This window comes from Ranitomeya imitator, chromosome 5 (genome assembly GCF_032444005.1).
Source record: "Ranitomeya imitator isolate aRanImi1 chromosome 5, aRanImi1.pri, whole genome shotgun sequence".
NCBI classification, from domain to species: Eukaryota; Metazoa; Chordata; class Amphibia; order Anura; family Dendrobatidae; genus Ranitomeya; species Ranitomeya imitator.
The window spans coordinates 57,953,949-57,966,372 of NC_091286.1; the positions used below are offsets into that span (position 1 = coordinate 57,953,949).

At 45.4% G+C, this 12,424-nt stretch overlaps 1 protein-coding gene across 1 annotated transcript in view; it reads right to left on the reverse strand.

Moving 5' to 3' along the window:
• RAB1A (RAB1A, member RAS oncogene family) overlaps positions 1 to 12,424 on the reverse strand; it is a 43,327-nt gene that overhangs the window by 5,004 nt on the left and 25,899 nt on the right. Inside the window, exon 2 of the mRNA XM_069768720.1 lies at positions 1,976 to 2,048. Coding sequence (XP_069624821.1) covers positions 1,976 to 2,048 — 73 coding nt within the window. The remainder of the gene's footprint in view (positions 1 to 1,975; positions 2,049 to 12,424) is intronic.

Consider the following 12,424-nt stretch of genomic DNA (forward strand, 5'->3'; position numbering starts at 1 on the left):
GGAGCTACAAACACATCCTGTTACCAGCCTGGACAGTGATTACCAGGACAGCCAAGAGAGGCAGAGCTGGAAGACCCTTGTCCTGAGCCAGAGTCCTGCATGACATCCTGGGAGACCCCCTCACTGCAGGAGCAGCGCCATACATCCCAAGTACCCGGGCTAGGAAGCAAACGTTGGGGGAGATAAGTGCAGGCAGGACAGATCGGCCTTCACTTCAAACTAATTTTTCTCTGAAATGCCGCAGCGTTTCAGAGTAAAACGTTAGTTGCAATCATGCTGCCCGTGGTTTGCTCAGCAGGAACCTAATGATGGCCCCCATTTAAAAGGGTTTTCTGAGATTGGCCTGTTTTTTTTTTTTTGTTTTTTTTTTACTTTTAGATCAATATTTTACAGAAGATCTAAGCTCTGGTTAACTTAGCAAGGACCACATACTTGTGCGCTGTGCACAGTGGGGTGTAGATCGCACCCCATCTAGTAGCCGCTTCAGTGCTGCACCAGCCACAACAAACAGTGAGCACATTTTCTGTTTTCCTTCATTTTGCCTGTTCTATTATTTATTGCTGTACTGGTACCTGATCTGACCCGAGTATAATCTGATCCCAGCTACCTTCCACTCTGCTGTAACCTTATTCCATTCATTTGATAAATTGTAGCCCCCTCCGCTTCCTTCCCACGTGTCCCAGATAAAACTGGAGTACAACATTGTACATAACGAATTGAGGACAATCTCTCTCTCAGGCAAATTATAATATTATAGTGATAGGCTACTTAATATTTTGATGGCATAAGGCCATACAAAGCCCCATCTCAGAATGACTTTATGATTAATCCAAGTAAAGTGTGAGCGTATGTGTACAAATGTAGCAAGTCTCAGCCCCTCCAGCCTGTCCGCTGCAGCTTGCACTGAGCAGTGGGAGATCTCAGGGTGAGCAAGGAGGAGGGACACTGAGGAACTGTTAATGAGACTAAGTGGGAAAGATTTAGCAGCATTGTGGAGAAGGAGACACGGAGGAGCGGGCAATGTGGGTGGAGAGAGGTTCAAAATTCCGAAAAGATTTCACAGGTATTTTAACATGAGCTTTCAAAGTAAGTACACCAACCTCATCCGGCCCCAGGAAACTAACTTAATAGTATTGAATTCACACTATAGCTCTAGTTATCCCCCTTTTACACAAGGGACAATAGTTCTGGTGATCGTGCGGGGCCCAGAGATATATCAATAAATACTCTCTCCTCCTGTACCAGTTGACTTGTATTGTTTAAGATTATTGTGCTTGTTTTTCTTATGTATACCCCCTCTGACATGTAAAGCGCCGTGGAATAAATGGCGCTATAATAATAATAAATAAAAATAATTCATGCTTTAACCCCTTAAAAGGTGTTTTTTTTTTACACCACAATGACTGATGACTTGTCATAATCAGTGTTTTGACAATCAATAAGTATATGCTGACAGTTCCCCTTGCTAGCAGAGCAATGAAGTGACAGCTGTGCCCCCTTTACCCTGCTGTACATACAAGCTATGAAGCGGTGCATGGTGCCGAAACCCAGTCCCATGTACTTCGAGACTACGCTGCTGTCCCAGGCACACCTAAGTGCATAAAAGAGCAATGGGGTCATTCCATCTCCTCCCGCGATCAATGTAACCTTTTCTAAGGATAATTAATATTTTAATGAGATTTTCCAGGACGTACATATCTATGAGTTCTTGCATCCAAGTGAACAGAAGATAGCAGGACCAGGCAGTCGCCACTATGCAATGTGCAGGGCTGTAGCGTGCAACTATACGCCGTACATGCAGCCATCACCTCCCACCAGTCTCGTATTGATCATCTATGCAAAGGTTAGGTCATTAACAAGTTAGTCCTTGTATATTTAAAACAAAGAAGAAAAAAAATTCATGAAAAAAAATAAAATTCATGCGTGTTTAATTTAAGAAAGGTCATTAAGATTATACACATTAATTTGTACTTACTGCAAACCTAAGGAGAAGGCAAGATTTCCCCACACCAGAGTCTCCAATGAGAAGCAATTTGAATAAATAGTCACTGCAAAGAGAGGAGAGAACACATATTAGGCACAAGAAAGGCGGAACGCGTCAGACATTTCACAATCACATGACAATTTCCAGGGCTCCGTCCAAACGGCCGCCTGCCCAGCCCTAGTCAGCCTTATGTGCCCACGCTTAGCCAACTTCTGGGAAACTGACATGTTTTACCTGGTATGTAAACACTTGTGAGTCAGGATGTGAGTATAAGAAGAAATCACCACCACTGCAAAAAGAAACCTGTCCCTATATAATCAGTGCTGGGCTTAAAGAAGGTGACTACTTGGCTGATTTCTGCAATTTTAGTTGCACCTTCTCCATAATCAGGAACAGGAAGATTTAGAGGAATGAGGTATGGTATAAAATTATTTTTCATATAAACAAAAAATAGGTTTGATACACCGGAGTAGCGGCGACAAAAATCCAAGTATTAAAGTACGGTATATCCTGGTCATAAGTAACCCACAGCGATGGCAGCAGTCAAACATATAGGAAAAGCTGACAGCAGTCACTTTACTGGGGCGCTGGTTCCAGGTCCAAGGAACCCTCTTGGAGAAATCCAGCAAACGAAGAATGATCAGCGCCACATCCAGGGGTAGCAGTAGAATTAAAAAAAAAAAAAAAAAAAAGACTATTCTGCCGTAGAAAAATACAATGTTTCGATCAAAAGTAGATCTACTTTTGATCGAAACGTTGTATTTTTCTATGGCGGAATAAAGTCTTTTTTTACACTACTACACCAGGATGTGGCGCTGTTCATCTCTCGTTTGATAGATGGCAGCAGTCAGACCCCCACCACTCCACGAGACCCCAGACTATGCCTATGTAAAGCATCCCCTGGGCCACACGGATGAGATGACCACCCGATCAAATAGAAAAAAAAAAAAAGTTCCACGCTCTTGTTTACGTTAGAAAATATTAAAAATACAAATTTAAAAATGGACATACCGGTACCTTTGATATATTTTTTTTTCCATATAAAAAGGCATTGTTTATTATTTCCATTACTTATATTAGTATTCTCAATACATTTATGTATACACACAATCCACTGTTCTCTGTTATCAGCCACTCCATAATTCAAGACAGAAAAAAAAAAAGTCCAGATTCTCCCACCAGAAATGCATTCCTGGTATTGGTGAATTTGCAAATGTTCCTGTATGTACCACAATTGTAATAATAAACAGGTTTATTACGTGGTAGTCACAAAGATTGTGCTGTACCAGTGAAAAATTCTGATAAGGTCCTCTGAAGTTTGTCAAGGACCAGACTATTGATGACCCAGCCTACAGATGGAAGGGTGGGTGTCTGATCCCTGCTGGAGTAGACTGCTGTGTATCTGATATAAGCCGTGTATGGGGAAGAATACAGCAGCTTCATACACTATTGCTTCACTATATCTCCTATTAAGGTGAATGAGAAGCTGCAGTACCCAGGAACGGCCACTAAGCGGTGTGTGGGGCTGCAGAGTTCCGCCCTGTACATTGCTTGCATGTGGCCATTGCTATTTTCAGGTGATCGATGGCTGTGCCGGGGGGTCGGACCCCCACCAATCTCAGTGATGACCCATCCTCATTAATAGTTTAGTTCCGGACAGAGAAAGCAACAGAAAACTGTAGTGGTCTTCTGCTCTCACATTGTTTGATTCTGCAGTCTTCGTTACCATGGTAATGAGATTAGACCCCCAAACCAAATAAACAGGAAAGGGCAGCATACATGTAAAGCGGCAGTACCACAAACTACAGGAGAGTTCTATTTTCATAATCCATGCTCCTGCTGTACAGATGTTAACGCCTGGCTACAGCATGTGACTATAATCTCTAGATCTATCCTAGAAAAACTAGATTGGAAAAGAAATACTGGCTGCAAGTGACTGAGAAAATAAGAAAAAACAACTTACAAAACGCTAAAGATAAAAAAAAAAGAAAGAAAAAAAAAAAAAGTCATGCATTACATTATAAAAAGTGCGTCCATTACAGCACTAAAGACTTGTGTGATGAGCAGGGAAGGTTCTGGATATCCAGCGACCATACAACACTCCTAGATAGAATAAAGTCCCTATATGACAGCGGCGAATATCCAAAGCTTCACGACTGACCCTCCCCGAGCGCTGTATAATGAGGTATGACATGGTTACCATGGCCACACAGACCCCCGTCACCTGCAGTGAGCACATACAGTGTGCGGGTGACAGCCCAGACAAAGCCCCAGGACTCTACATAGGCTCTCCAGTCTTCACAATAGAAGGCATTCATAGATGTATCTGGGAGCCATGTCCATGATGATGTGTTAGCACAAACACATGGTACCATGTAATATGTATATTCTAAAAGAGGAAAAGGACCAGAACTCTAGCGCCACCTATTGGAGGCAGAAATCCTAAAAGTCAATAGTGACTAAGGAGCCTTGCCACATGATTGAAGATAAGCAGCCAAACCAGACACTGCATTTGAAGACACGTTACCAAATTAGGTGGCAAGGCTTGTTAAAGAGTCCATAGGTGGCGCTAGAGTTCCAGTCCTCTTCCTTTCTGAAGAGGCCATTTGCAGGTTTATATTCCCCAGGAGCATTGCTTGACCCATAAGGCTATGTGCACACGTTGCAGATTTCTGTGCGGATTTTTCAGCTCAGTTTTTGAGAACGCACTGCGTTTTACCACCTGTGGATTCCTATAAAGGAACAGGTGTAAAATGCTGCAGAATCCGCACAAAGAATTGACATGCTGCAGAAAATACAACACTGTTTCCGCGCAGTATTTTCCGCAGCATGTGCACTGCGGATTTTGTTTTTCATAGGTTTACATGGTACTGTAAACCAGATGGAAAACGGCTGCGAATCCACAGGCAAATCAGCGACGTGTGCACATAGCCTAAGGCTACTTTCACACTAGCGTTTTCTGCAATCCGTCACAATGCGTCGTTTTGCAGAAAAAACGCATCCTGCAAAAGTGCTTGCAGGATGCGTTTTTTCCCCATAGACTTGTATTGACGACGCATTTGCGACGGATTGCCACACATCGCATCCGTCAAGCGACGGATGCGTCGTGCTTCTGCGGACCGTCGGAGCAAAAAACGCTACATGTAACGTTTTTTGCTCCTGACGGACCGCTTTTTCCGACCGCGCATGCGCGGCCGGAACTCCGCCCGCACCTTACAATGGGGCAGCGGATGCGCCGGAGAAATGCATGCGCTGCCTCCATTGTGCAATGCGTTAAACGCTAGCGTCGGGGAGATTCTGACGCTAGTGTGAAAGTAGCCTAAGTCTCCTTACACCAGCTTAACACGCTGCACAAAGAGAAACATTACACTTAGACCTTCCCCTTGCCAGAGCCCCTCTCCCAGCCAAATCAGTCCATGCACTCCACTATACTGAGGATACCAGGTATAGAGGGCAACTCAGGATCATTTCTCTCCAATAAAGGACAATAACTTCCATTCTATCTGTTGAAGACCAGGAATGGTGGATAGCAGCTAGTCAGAAATGGATGCTGCACAAAGGAGAACAAGTCCTCCCTTTATATTTCTCATTCGTCGTCAACCTACTCCTAGCCTGGACTCTGGAAAAGGCATCAAAATCTGACGCAAAACCCGCACAAGTGACTCAGCCCAAAGCTCGTCCGGACCAGGAAGCCGTTTCTCATACACCAAGGCAGGTCCGAAGCTTCGGATCCTCATCTATTGCAGTAGAGCAGGCAAAGAGGGCGTCTGTGGCTCTGGCGGACCTGACCGGGTACACAGGCAGCACATGGAAGCCTTCTGCTGCAGGCCCCAAACTCTGCACAATGCCTTTAATAAAATTAAGGGATCTGTCAGCGGTCGTATAAGCCTGCCAGAGATGTACTCCAGTCCGGGACAGGTACAGACGTCATATCGTACATTTTCCATCGTACATCATTCCTTATGAATTTGTGGGGCGCACTTGCTGACACCTTTCAGCCGAGCAACGCTCACTTTTCAAAACGTGAGCAGAGCTGGGCAGGACTGATGTAAAAACATCAAAAGTTGCAAGATGTTGCACCATTTCTAGCCGTTATACACTAGAAAACGAGCAGGCTGCTTGATGAATGGGCCTCTCACTGCAAGGTTTCTTTGTAGATGACATTTGACCTCTAAGCTCATTAGTTTCCTATCAAGGGACCTTTTTAAAAACTAGGTGTATATCAAGTGGAGAGACCTTGTAGTCCGTCAGCCAAGAAAGAAGAAAGCAAAATTGATTTAGTACAAGTATGTAGGACAGTGCTCTGAACCGTCTGACCACATCCAGGGTGCGGACAGACTTCCCTGTGAGTCGGAATGGAAAGTGTGCGATGCTGAACCCTTGGTTGCCATCCTCCAGATGTAGTGATCCGTCCAAAGGTCGGGGAGAGTGAAGCCAGCACTGATTGGCTGCAGGCACCTCCTGACCATGTCACTCAGATCCCTGGGAGAGCAAGTGCCAGCACAGCAGGAGATTATAGGCGTTATTTGTCAAGGAGGAAACATAGGGACTGAGGTGAGGTTGTTCGAGTAGTGGACAAATCCTTTAAAACTTTCTCATTTTTTCTCATTTAGCCCAATTTGATGCAGAGCAGTAATAGTCCGGCTGTGCTCGCGGGGAGGTCTCAGTCACACAATGGCCATAGCAGTAATAAGAGGACCCCCTCCCCCAGTGATCTCAGCACATGTACAGTGCCTGCAGAAACCACAGTACACACTAATAAAGGCCACAAACACTACAGTAAATGTGAGGCCCCTCCGGGCGCAATCTGATGGTGCTGCACTGTGAACCGTGATTACATGACCGTTCCCAACAATCACTTCTACCAAGTTCTAGTAGTGTCCGTGTATGTGATCGATAAAACTGCTTGTATTTCAGGTTTAGAGACTGAATGGTCGCCTCCCTCCCCAAAATCTGGTTATTATAGGTCCAAACAAAAATATCTCAATTACTGTCCCCGAGACTATTTTCTGATCTTGCGAACAGTGTTAAAAGCATTCTCCTAGGATGTCCTCTATAGTCACTGTATAAGGCTCTGTTCAAAGCACGTCTTGGACCTTCTGTAGGAGATGCACATCACGAGGATCTTCGGACAAATAGAAAAAAGGAGACTCCGCAGCCTTCTGCAAATAGGCTCACGTTCTAGAACATATAGGCTATCCCACACTAAGTGGTCATCCACTAGTCAGACAACCCCTTCTTAATCTCCAAGTCTCCCCCTTGTAAAATAACACTTATACTCACCTCCAGTGTCAGCACTCTTTCTCCAGGGTAACAATGTGACACGACCCGCGAGGTTAATCAGCGCTGGCTTCACCCTCCCCCGGCCTCAGACAAATCACATCCACCCTAAGGATGTCAGAACTGCTGCTCTCACTTCCTCAGAATGTATACAATACGTCCGAAGGCGTGGAGGGTGAAGCCGGTGCCGGCACCATTGGAATGGTCCCGGCGAGGAGTATAAGGGTTATTACTTTATAAGAGGGACACAGGGCTATCCTCAGTGTACAACCCCTTTAACCCCTTCATGACCCAGCCTATTTTGACCTTAAAGACCTTGCCGTTTTTTGCAATTCTGACCAGTGTCCCTTTATGAGGTAATAACTCAGGAACGCTTCAACGGATCCTAGCGGTTCTGAGATTGTTTTTTCGTGACATATTGGGCTTCATGTTAGTGGTAAATTTAGGTCAATAAATTCTGCGTTTATTTGTGATAAAAACCGAAATTTGGCGAAAATTTTGAAAATTTCGCAATTTTCACATTTTGAATTTTTATTCTGTTAAACCAGAGAGATATGTGACACAAAATAGTTAATAAATAACATTTCCCACATGTTTACTTTACATCAGCACAATTTTGGAAACAAAAATTTTTTTTGTTAGGAAGTTATAAGGGTTAAAATTTGACCAGCGATTTCTCATTTTTACAACGATATTTACAAAACCATTTTTTTTAGGGACCACCTCACATTTGAAGTCAGTTTGAGGGGTCTATATGGCTGAAAATACCCAAAAGTGACACCATTGTAAAAACTGCACCCCTCAAGGTACTCAAAACCACATTCAAGAAGTTTATTAACCCTTCAGGTGCTTCACAGCAGCAGAAGTAACATGGAAGGAAAAAATGAACATTTAACTTTTTAGTCACAAAAATTATCTTTTAGCAACAATTTTTTTATTTTCCCAATGGTAAAAGGAGAAACTGAACCACGAAAGTTGTTGTCCAATTTGTCCTGAGTACGCTGATACCTCATATGTGGGGGTAAACCACTGTTTGGGCGCACGGCAGGGCTTGGAAGGGAAGGAGCGCCATTTGACTTTTTGAATGAAAAATTGGCTCCACTCTTTAGCGGACACCATGTCACGTTTGGAGAGCCCCCGTGTGCCTAAAAATTGGAGCTCCCCCACAAGTGACCCCATTTTGTAAACTAGACGCCCCAAGGAACTTATCTAGATGCATAGTGAGCACTTTGAACCCCCAGGTGCTTCACAAATTAATCCGTAAAAATGAAAAAGTACTTTTTTTTCACAAAAAAATTCTTTTCGCCTCAATTTTTTCATTTTCACATGGGCAGTAGGGTAAAATGGATCATAAAATTTGTTGGGCAATTTCTCCCGAGTACGTCGATACCTCATATGTGGGGGTAAACCACTGTTTGGGCACTCGGCAGGGCTCGGAAGGGAAGGCGCGCCATTTGACTTTTTGAATGGAAAATTAGCTCCAATTGTTAGCGGACACCATGTCGCGTTTGGAGAGCCCCTGTGTGCCTAAACATTGGAGCTCCCCCACAAGTGACCCCATTTTGGAAACTAGACCCCCCAAGGAACTTATCTAGATGCATATTGAGCACTTTAAACCCCCAGGTGCTTCACAGAAGTTTATAACGCAGAGCCATGAAAATAAAAAATAATTTTTCTTTCCTCAAAAATGATTTTTTAGCCTGGAATTTCCTATTTTGCCAAGGATAATAGGAGAAATTGGACCCCAAATATTGTTGTCCTGTTTGTCCCGAGTACGCAGATACCCAATATGTGGGGGTAAACCACTGTTTGGGCGCACGGCAGGGCTCGGAAGGGATGGCACGCCATTTGGCTTTTTAAATGGAAAATTAGCTCCAATCATTAGCGGACACCATGTCACGTTTGGAGAGCCCCTGTGTGCCTAAACATTGGAGATCCCCCAGAAATGACACCATTTTGGAAACTAGACCCCCAAAGGAACTAATCTAGATGTGTGGTGAGGACTTTGAACCCCCAAGTGCTTCACAGAAGTTTATAACGCAGAGCCATGAAAAAAAAAAAAAAATTATTTTCTCAAAAATGATCTTTTAGCCTGCAATTTTTTATTTTCCCAAGGGTAACAGGAGAAATTTGACCCCAAAAGTTGTTGTCCAGTTTCTCCTGAGTACGATGATACCCCATATGTGGGGGTAAATCACTGTTTGGGCACATGCCGGGGCTCGGAAGTGAAGTAGTGATGTTTTGAAATGCAGACTTTGATGGAATGCTCTGCGGGCGTCACGTTGCGTTTGCAGAGCCCCTGATGTGGCTAAACAGTAGAAACCCCCCACAAGTGACCCCATTTTGGAAACTAGACCCCGAAAGGAACTTATCTAGATGTGTGGTGAGCACTTTGAACCCCCAAGTGCTTCATAGAAGTTTATAATGCAGAGCCGTGAAAATAATAAATACGTTTTCTTTCCTCAAAAATAATTATTTAGCCCAGAATTTTTTATTTTCCCAAGGGTTACAGGAGAAATTGGACCCCAAAAGTTGTTGTCCAGTTTCTCCTGAGTACGCTGATACCCCATGAGTGGGGGTAAACCACTGTTTGGGCACACGTCGGGGCTCAGAAGGGAAGTAGTGACTTTTGAAATGCAGACTTTGATGGAATGGTCTGCGGGTGTCACGTTGCGTTTGCAGAGCCCCTGGTGTGCCTAAACAGTAGAAACCCCCACAAGTGACCCCATTTTAGAAATTAGACCCCCCAAGGAACTTATCTAGATATGTGGTGAGCACTTTGAACCCCCAAGTGCTTCACAGACGTTTACAACGCAGAGCCGTGAAAATAAAAAATCATTTTTCTTTCCTCAAAAATTATGTTTTAGCAAGCATTTTTTTTGATTCACAAGGGTAACAGGAGAAATTGGACCCCAGTAATTGTTGCGCAGTTTGTCCTGAGTATGCTGGTACCCCATATGTGGGGGTAAACCACTGTTTGGGCACACGTCAGGGCTCGGAAGTGAGGGAGCACCATTTGACTTTTTGAATACGAGATTGGCTGGAATCAATGGTGGCGCCATGTTGCGTTTGGAGACCCCTGATGTGCCTAAACAGTGGTAACCCCTCAATTCTACCTCCAACACTAACCCCAACACACCCCTAACCCTAATCCCAACTGTAGCCATAATCCTAATCACAACCCTAACCCCAACACACCCCTAACCCTAATCCCAACTGTAGCCATAACCCTAAACACAACCCTAACCGCAACACACCCCTAACCACAACCCTAACCCCAACACACCCCTAACCATAACCACAACCCTAATTCCAACCCTAACCCTAAGGCTATGTGCCCACGTTGCGGATTCGTGTGAGATATTTTCGCACCATTTTTGAAAAACCCGCGGGTAAAAGGCACTGCGTTTTACCTGCGGATTTTCCGCGGATTTCCAGTGTTTTTTGTGCGGATTTCACCTGCGGATTCCTATTGAGGAACAGGTGTAAAACGCTGCGGAATCCGCACAAAGAATTGACATGCTGCGGAAAATACAACGCAGCGTTTCCGCGCGGTATTCTCCGCACCATGGGCACAGCGGATTTGGTTTTTCATATGTTTACATGGTACTGTAAACCTGATTGAACACTGCTGCGGATCCGCAGCCAAATCCGCACCGTGTGCACATAGCCTAATTCTAAAGGTATGTGCACACGCTGCGGAAAACGCTGCGGATCCGCAGCAGTTTCCCATGAGTTTACAGTTCAATGTAAACCTACGGGAAACAAAAATCGCTGTGCCCATGCTGCGGAAAAACTGCACGGAAACGCAGCGGTTTACATTCCGCAGCATGTCACTTCTTTGTGCGGATTCCGCAGCGGTTTTACAACTGCTCAAATAGAAAATCGCAGTTGTAAAATCGCAGTGAAATGCGCAGAAAAACCGCGGTAAATCCGCCATAAATCCGCAGCGGTTTAGCACTGCGGATTTATCAAATCCGCAGCGGAAAAATCCGCAGAGGACCAGAATACGTGTGCACATACCGAAACCCTAACCCTAACCCTACCCCTAGCCCTAACCCTACCCCTATTCTAACATTAGTGGAAAAAAAAAATTTCTTTATTTTTTTATTGTCCCTACCTATGGGGGTGACAAAGGGGGGGGGGGTCATTTATTATTTTTTTTATTTTGATCACAGATAGATTATATCTCAGTGATCAAAATGCACTTTGGAACGAATCTGCCGGCCGGCAGATTCGGCGGGCGCACTGCGCATGCGCCCGCCATTTTGGAAGATGGCGGCGCCCAGGGAGAAGACGGACGGGACCCCGGCTGGATCGGTAAGTATGATGGGGTAGGGGGGGACCACGGGGGGGGGGTCGGAGCACGGGGAGAGGAATCAGAGTGCGGGAGGGGTGGAACGGAGCACGGGGGGCGTGGAACGGAGCACGGGGGGGCTGGAATGGAGCACGGGGGGGTGGAACGGAGCACCGGGGGGGGGGGTGGATCGGAGTGCAGGGGGGGTGATTGGAGCACGGGGGGGTGATTGGAGCACGGGGGGAACGGACAAGAGCACGGGGGGGGAGCGGAGCACTGGACGGAGGGGAGCCGGAGCAGTGTACCGGCCAGATCGGAGGGTTGGGGGGGCGATCGGTGGGGTGGGGGCACACTAGCATTTCCAGCCATGGCCGATGATATTTCAGCATCGGCCATGGCTGGATTGTAATATTTCACCCGTTATAATGGGTGAAATATTACAAATCGCTCTGATTGGCAGTTTCACTTTCAACAGCCAATCAGAGCGATCGTAGCCACGAGGGGGTGAAGCCACCCCCCCTGGGCTAAACTACCACTCCCCCTGTCCCTGCAGATCGGGTGAAATGGGAGTTAACCCTTTCACCCGATCTGCAGGGACGCGATCTTTCCATGACGCCGCATAGGCGTCATGGGTCGGAATGGCACAGACTTTCATGACGCCTACGTGGCGTCATGGGTCGGGAAGGGGTTAAGGATACATTTATTCTACTCACTCACAGACATCAGGGAACTTGGCTTTAGGGAGCGTTCACATACCCGTGAAATGTCTTAAATTATTATTTTTTTATGTATCAGACAGCCCTTGGACTTCCGAGATGGAAATTACAAATACGAGAATTCGATCAGTGAAGCTCAGAGCAAGT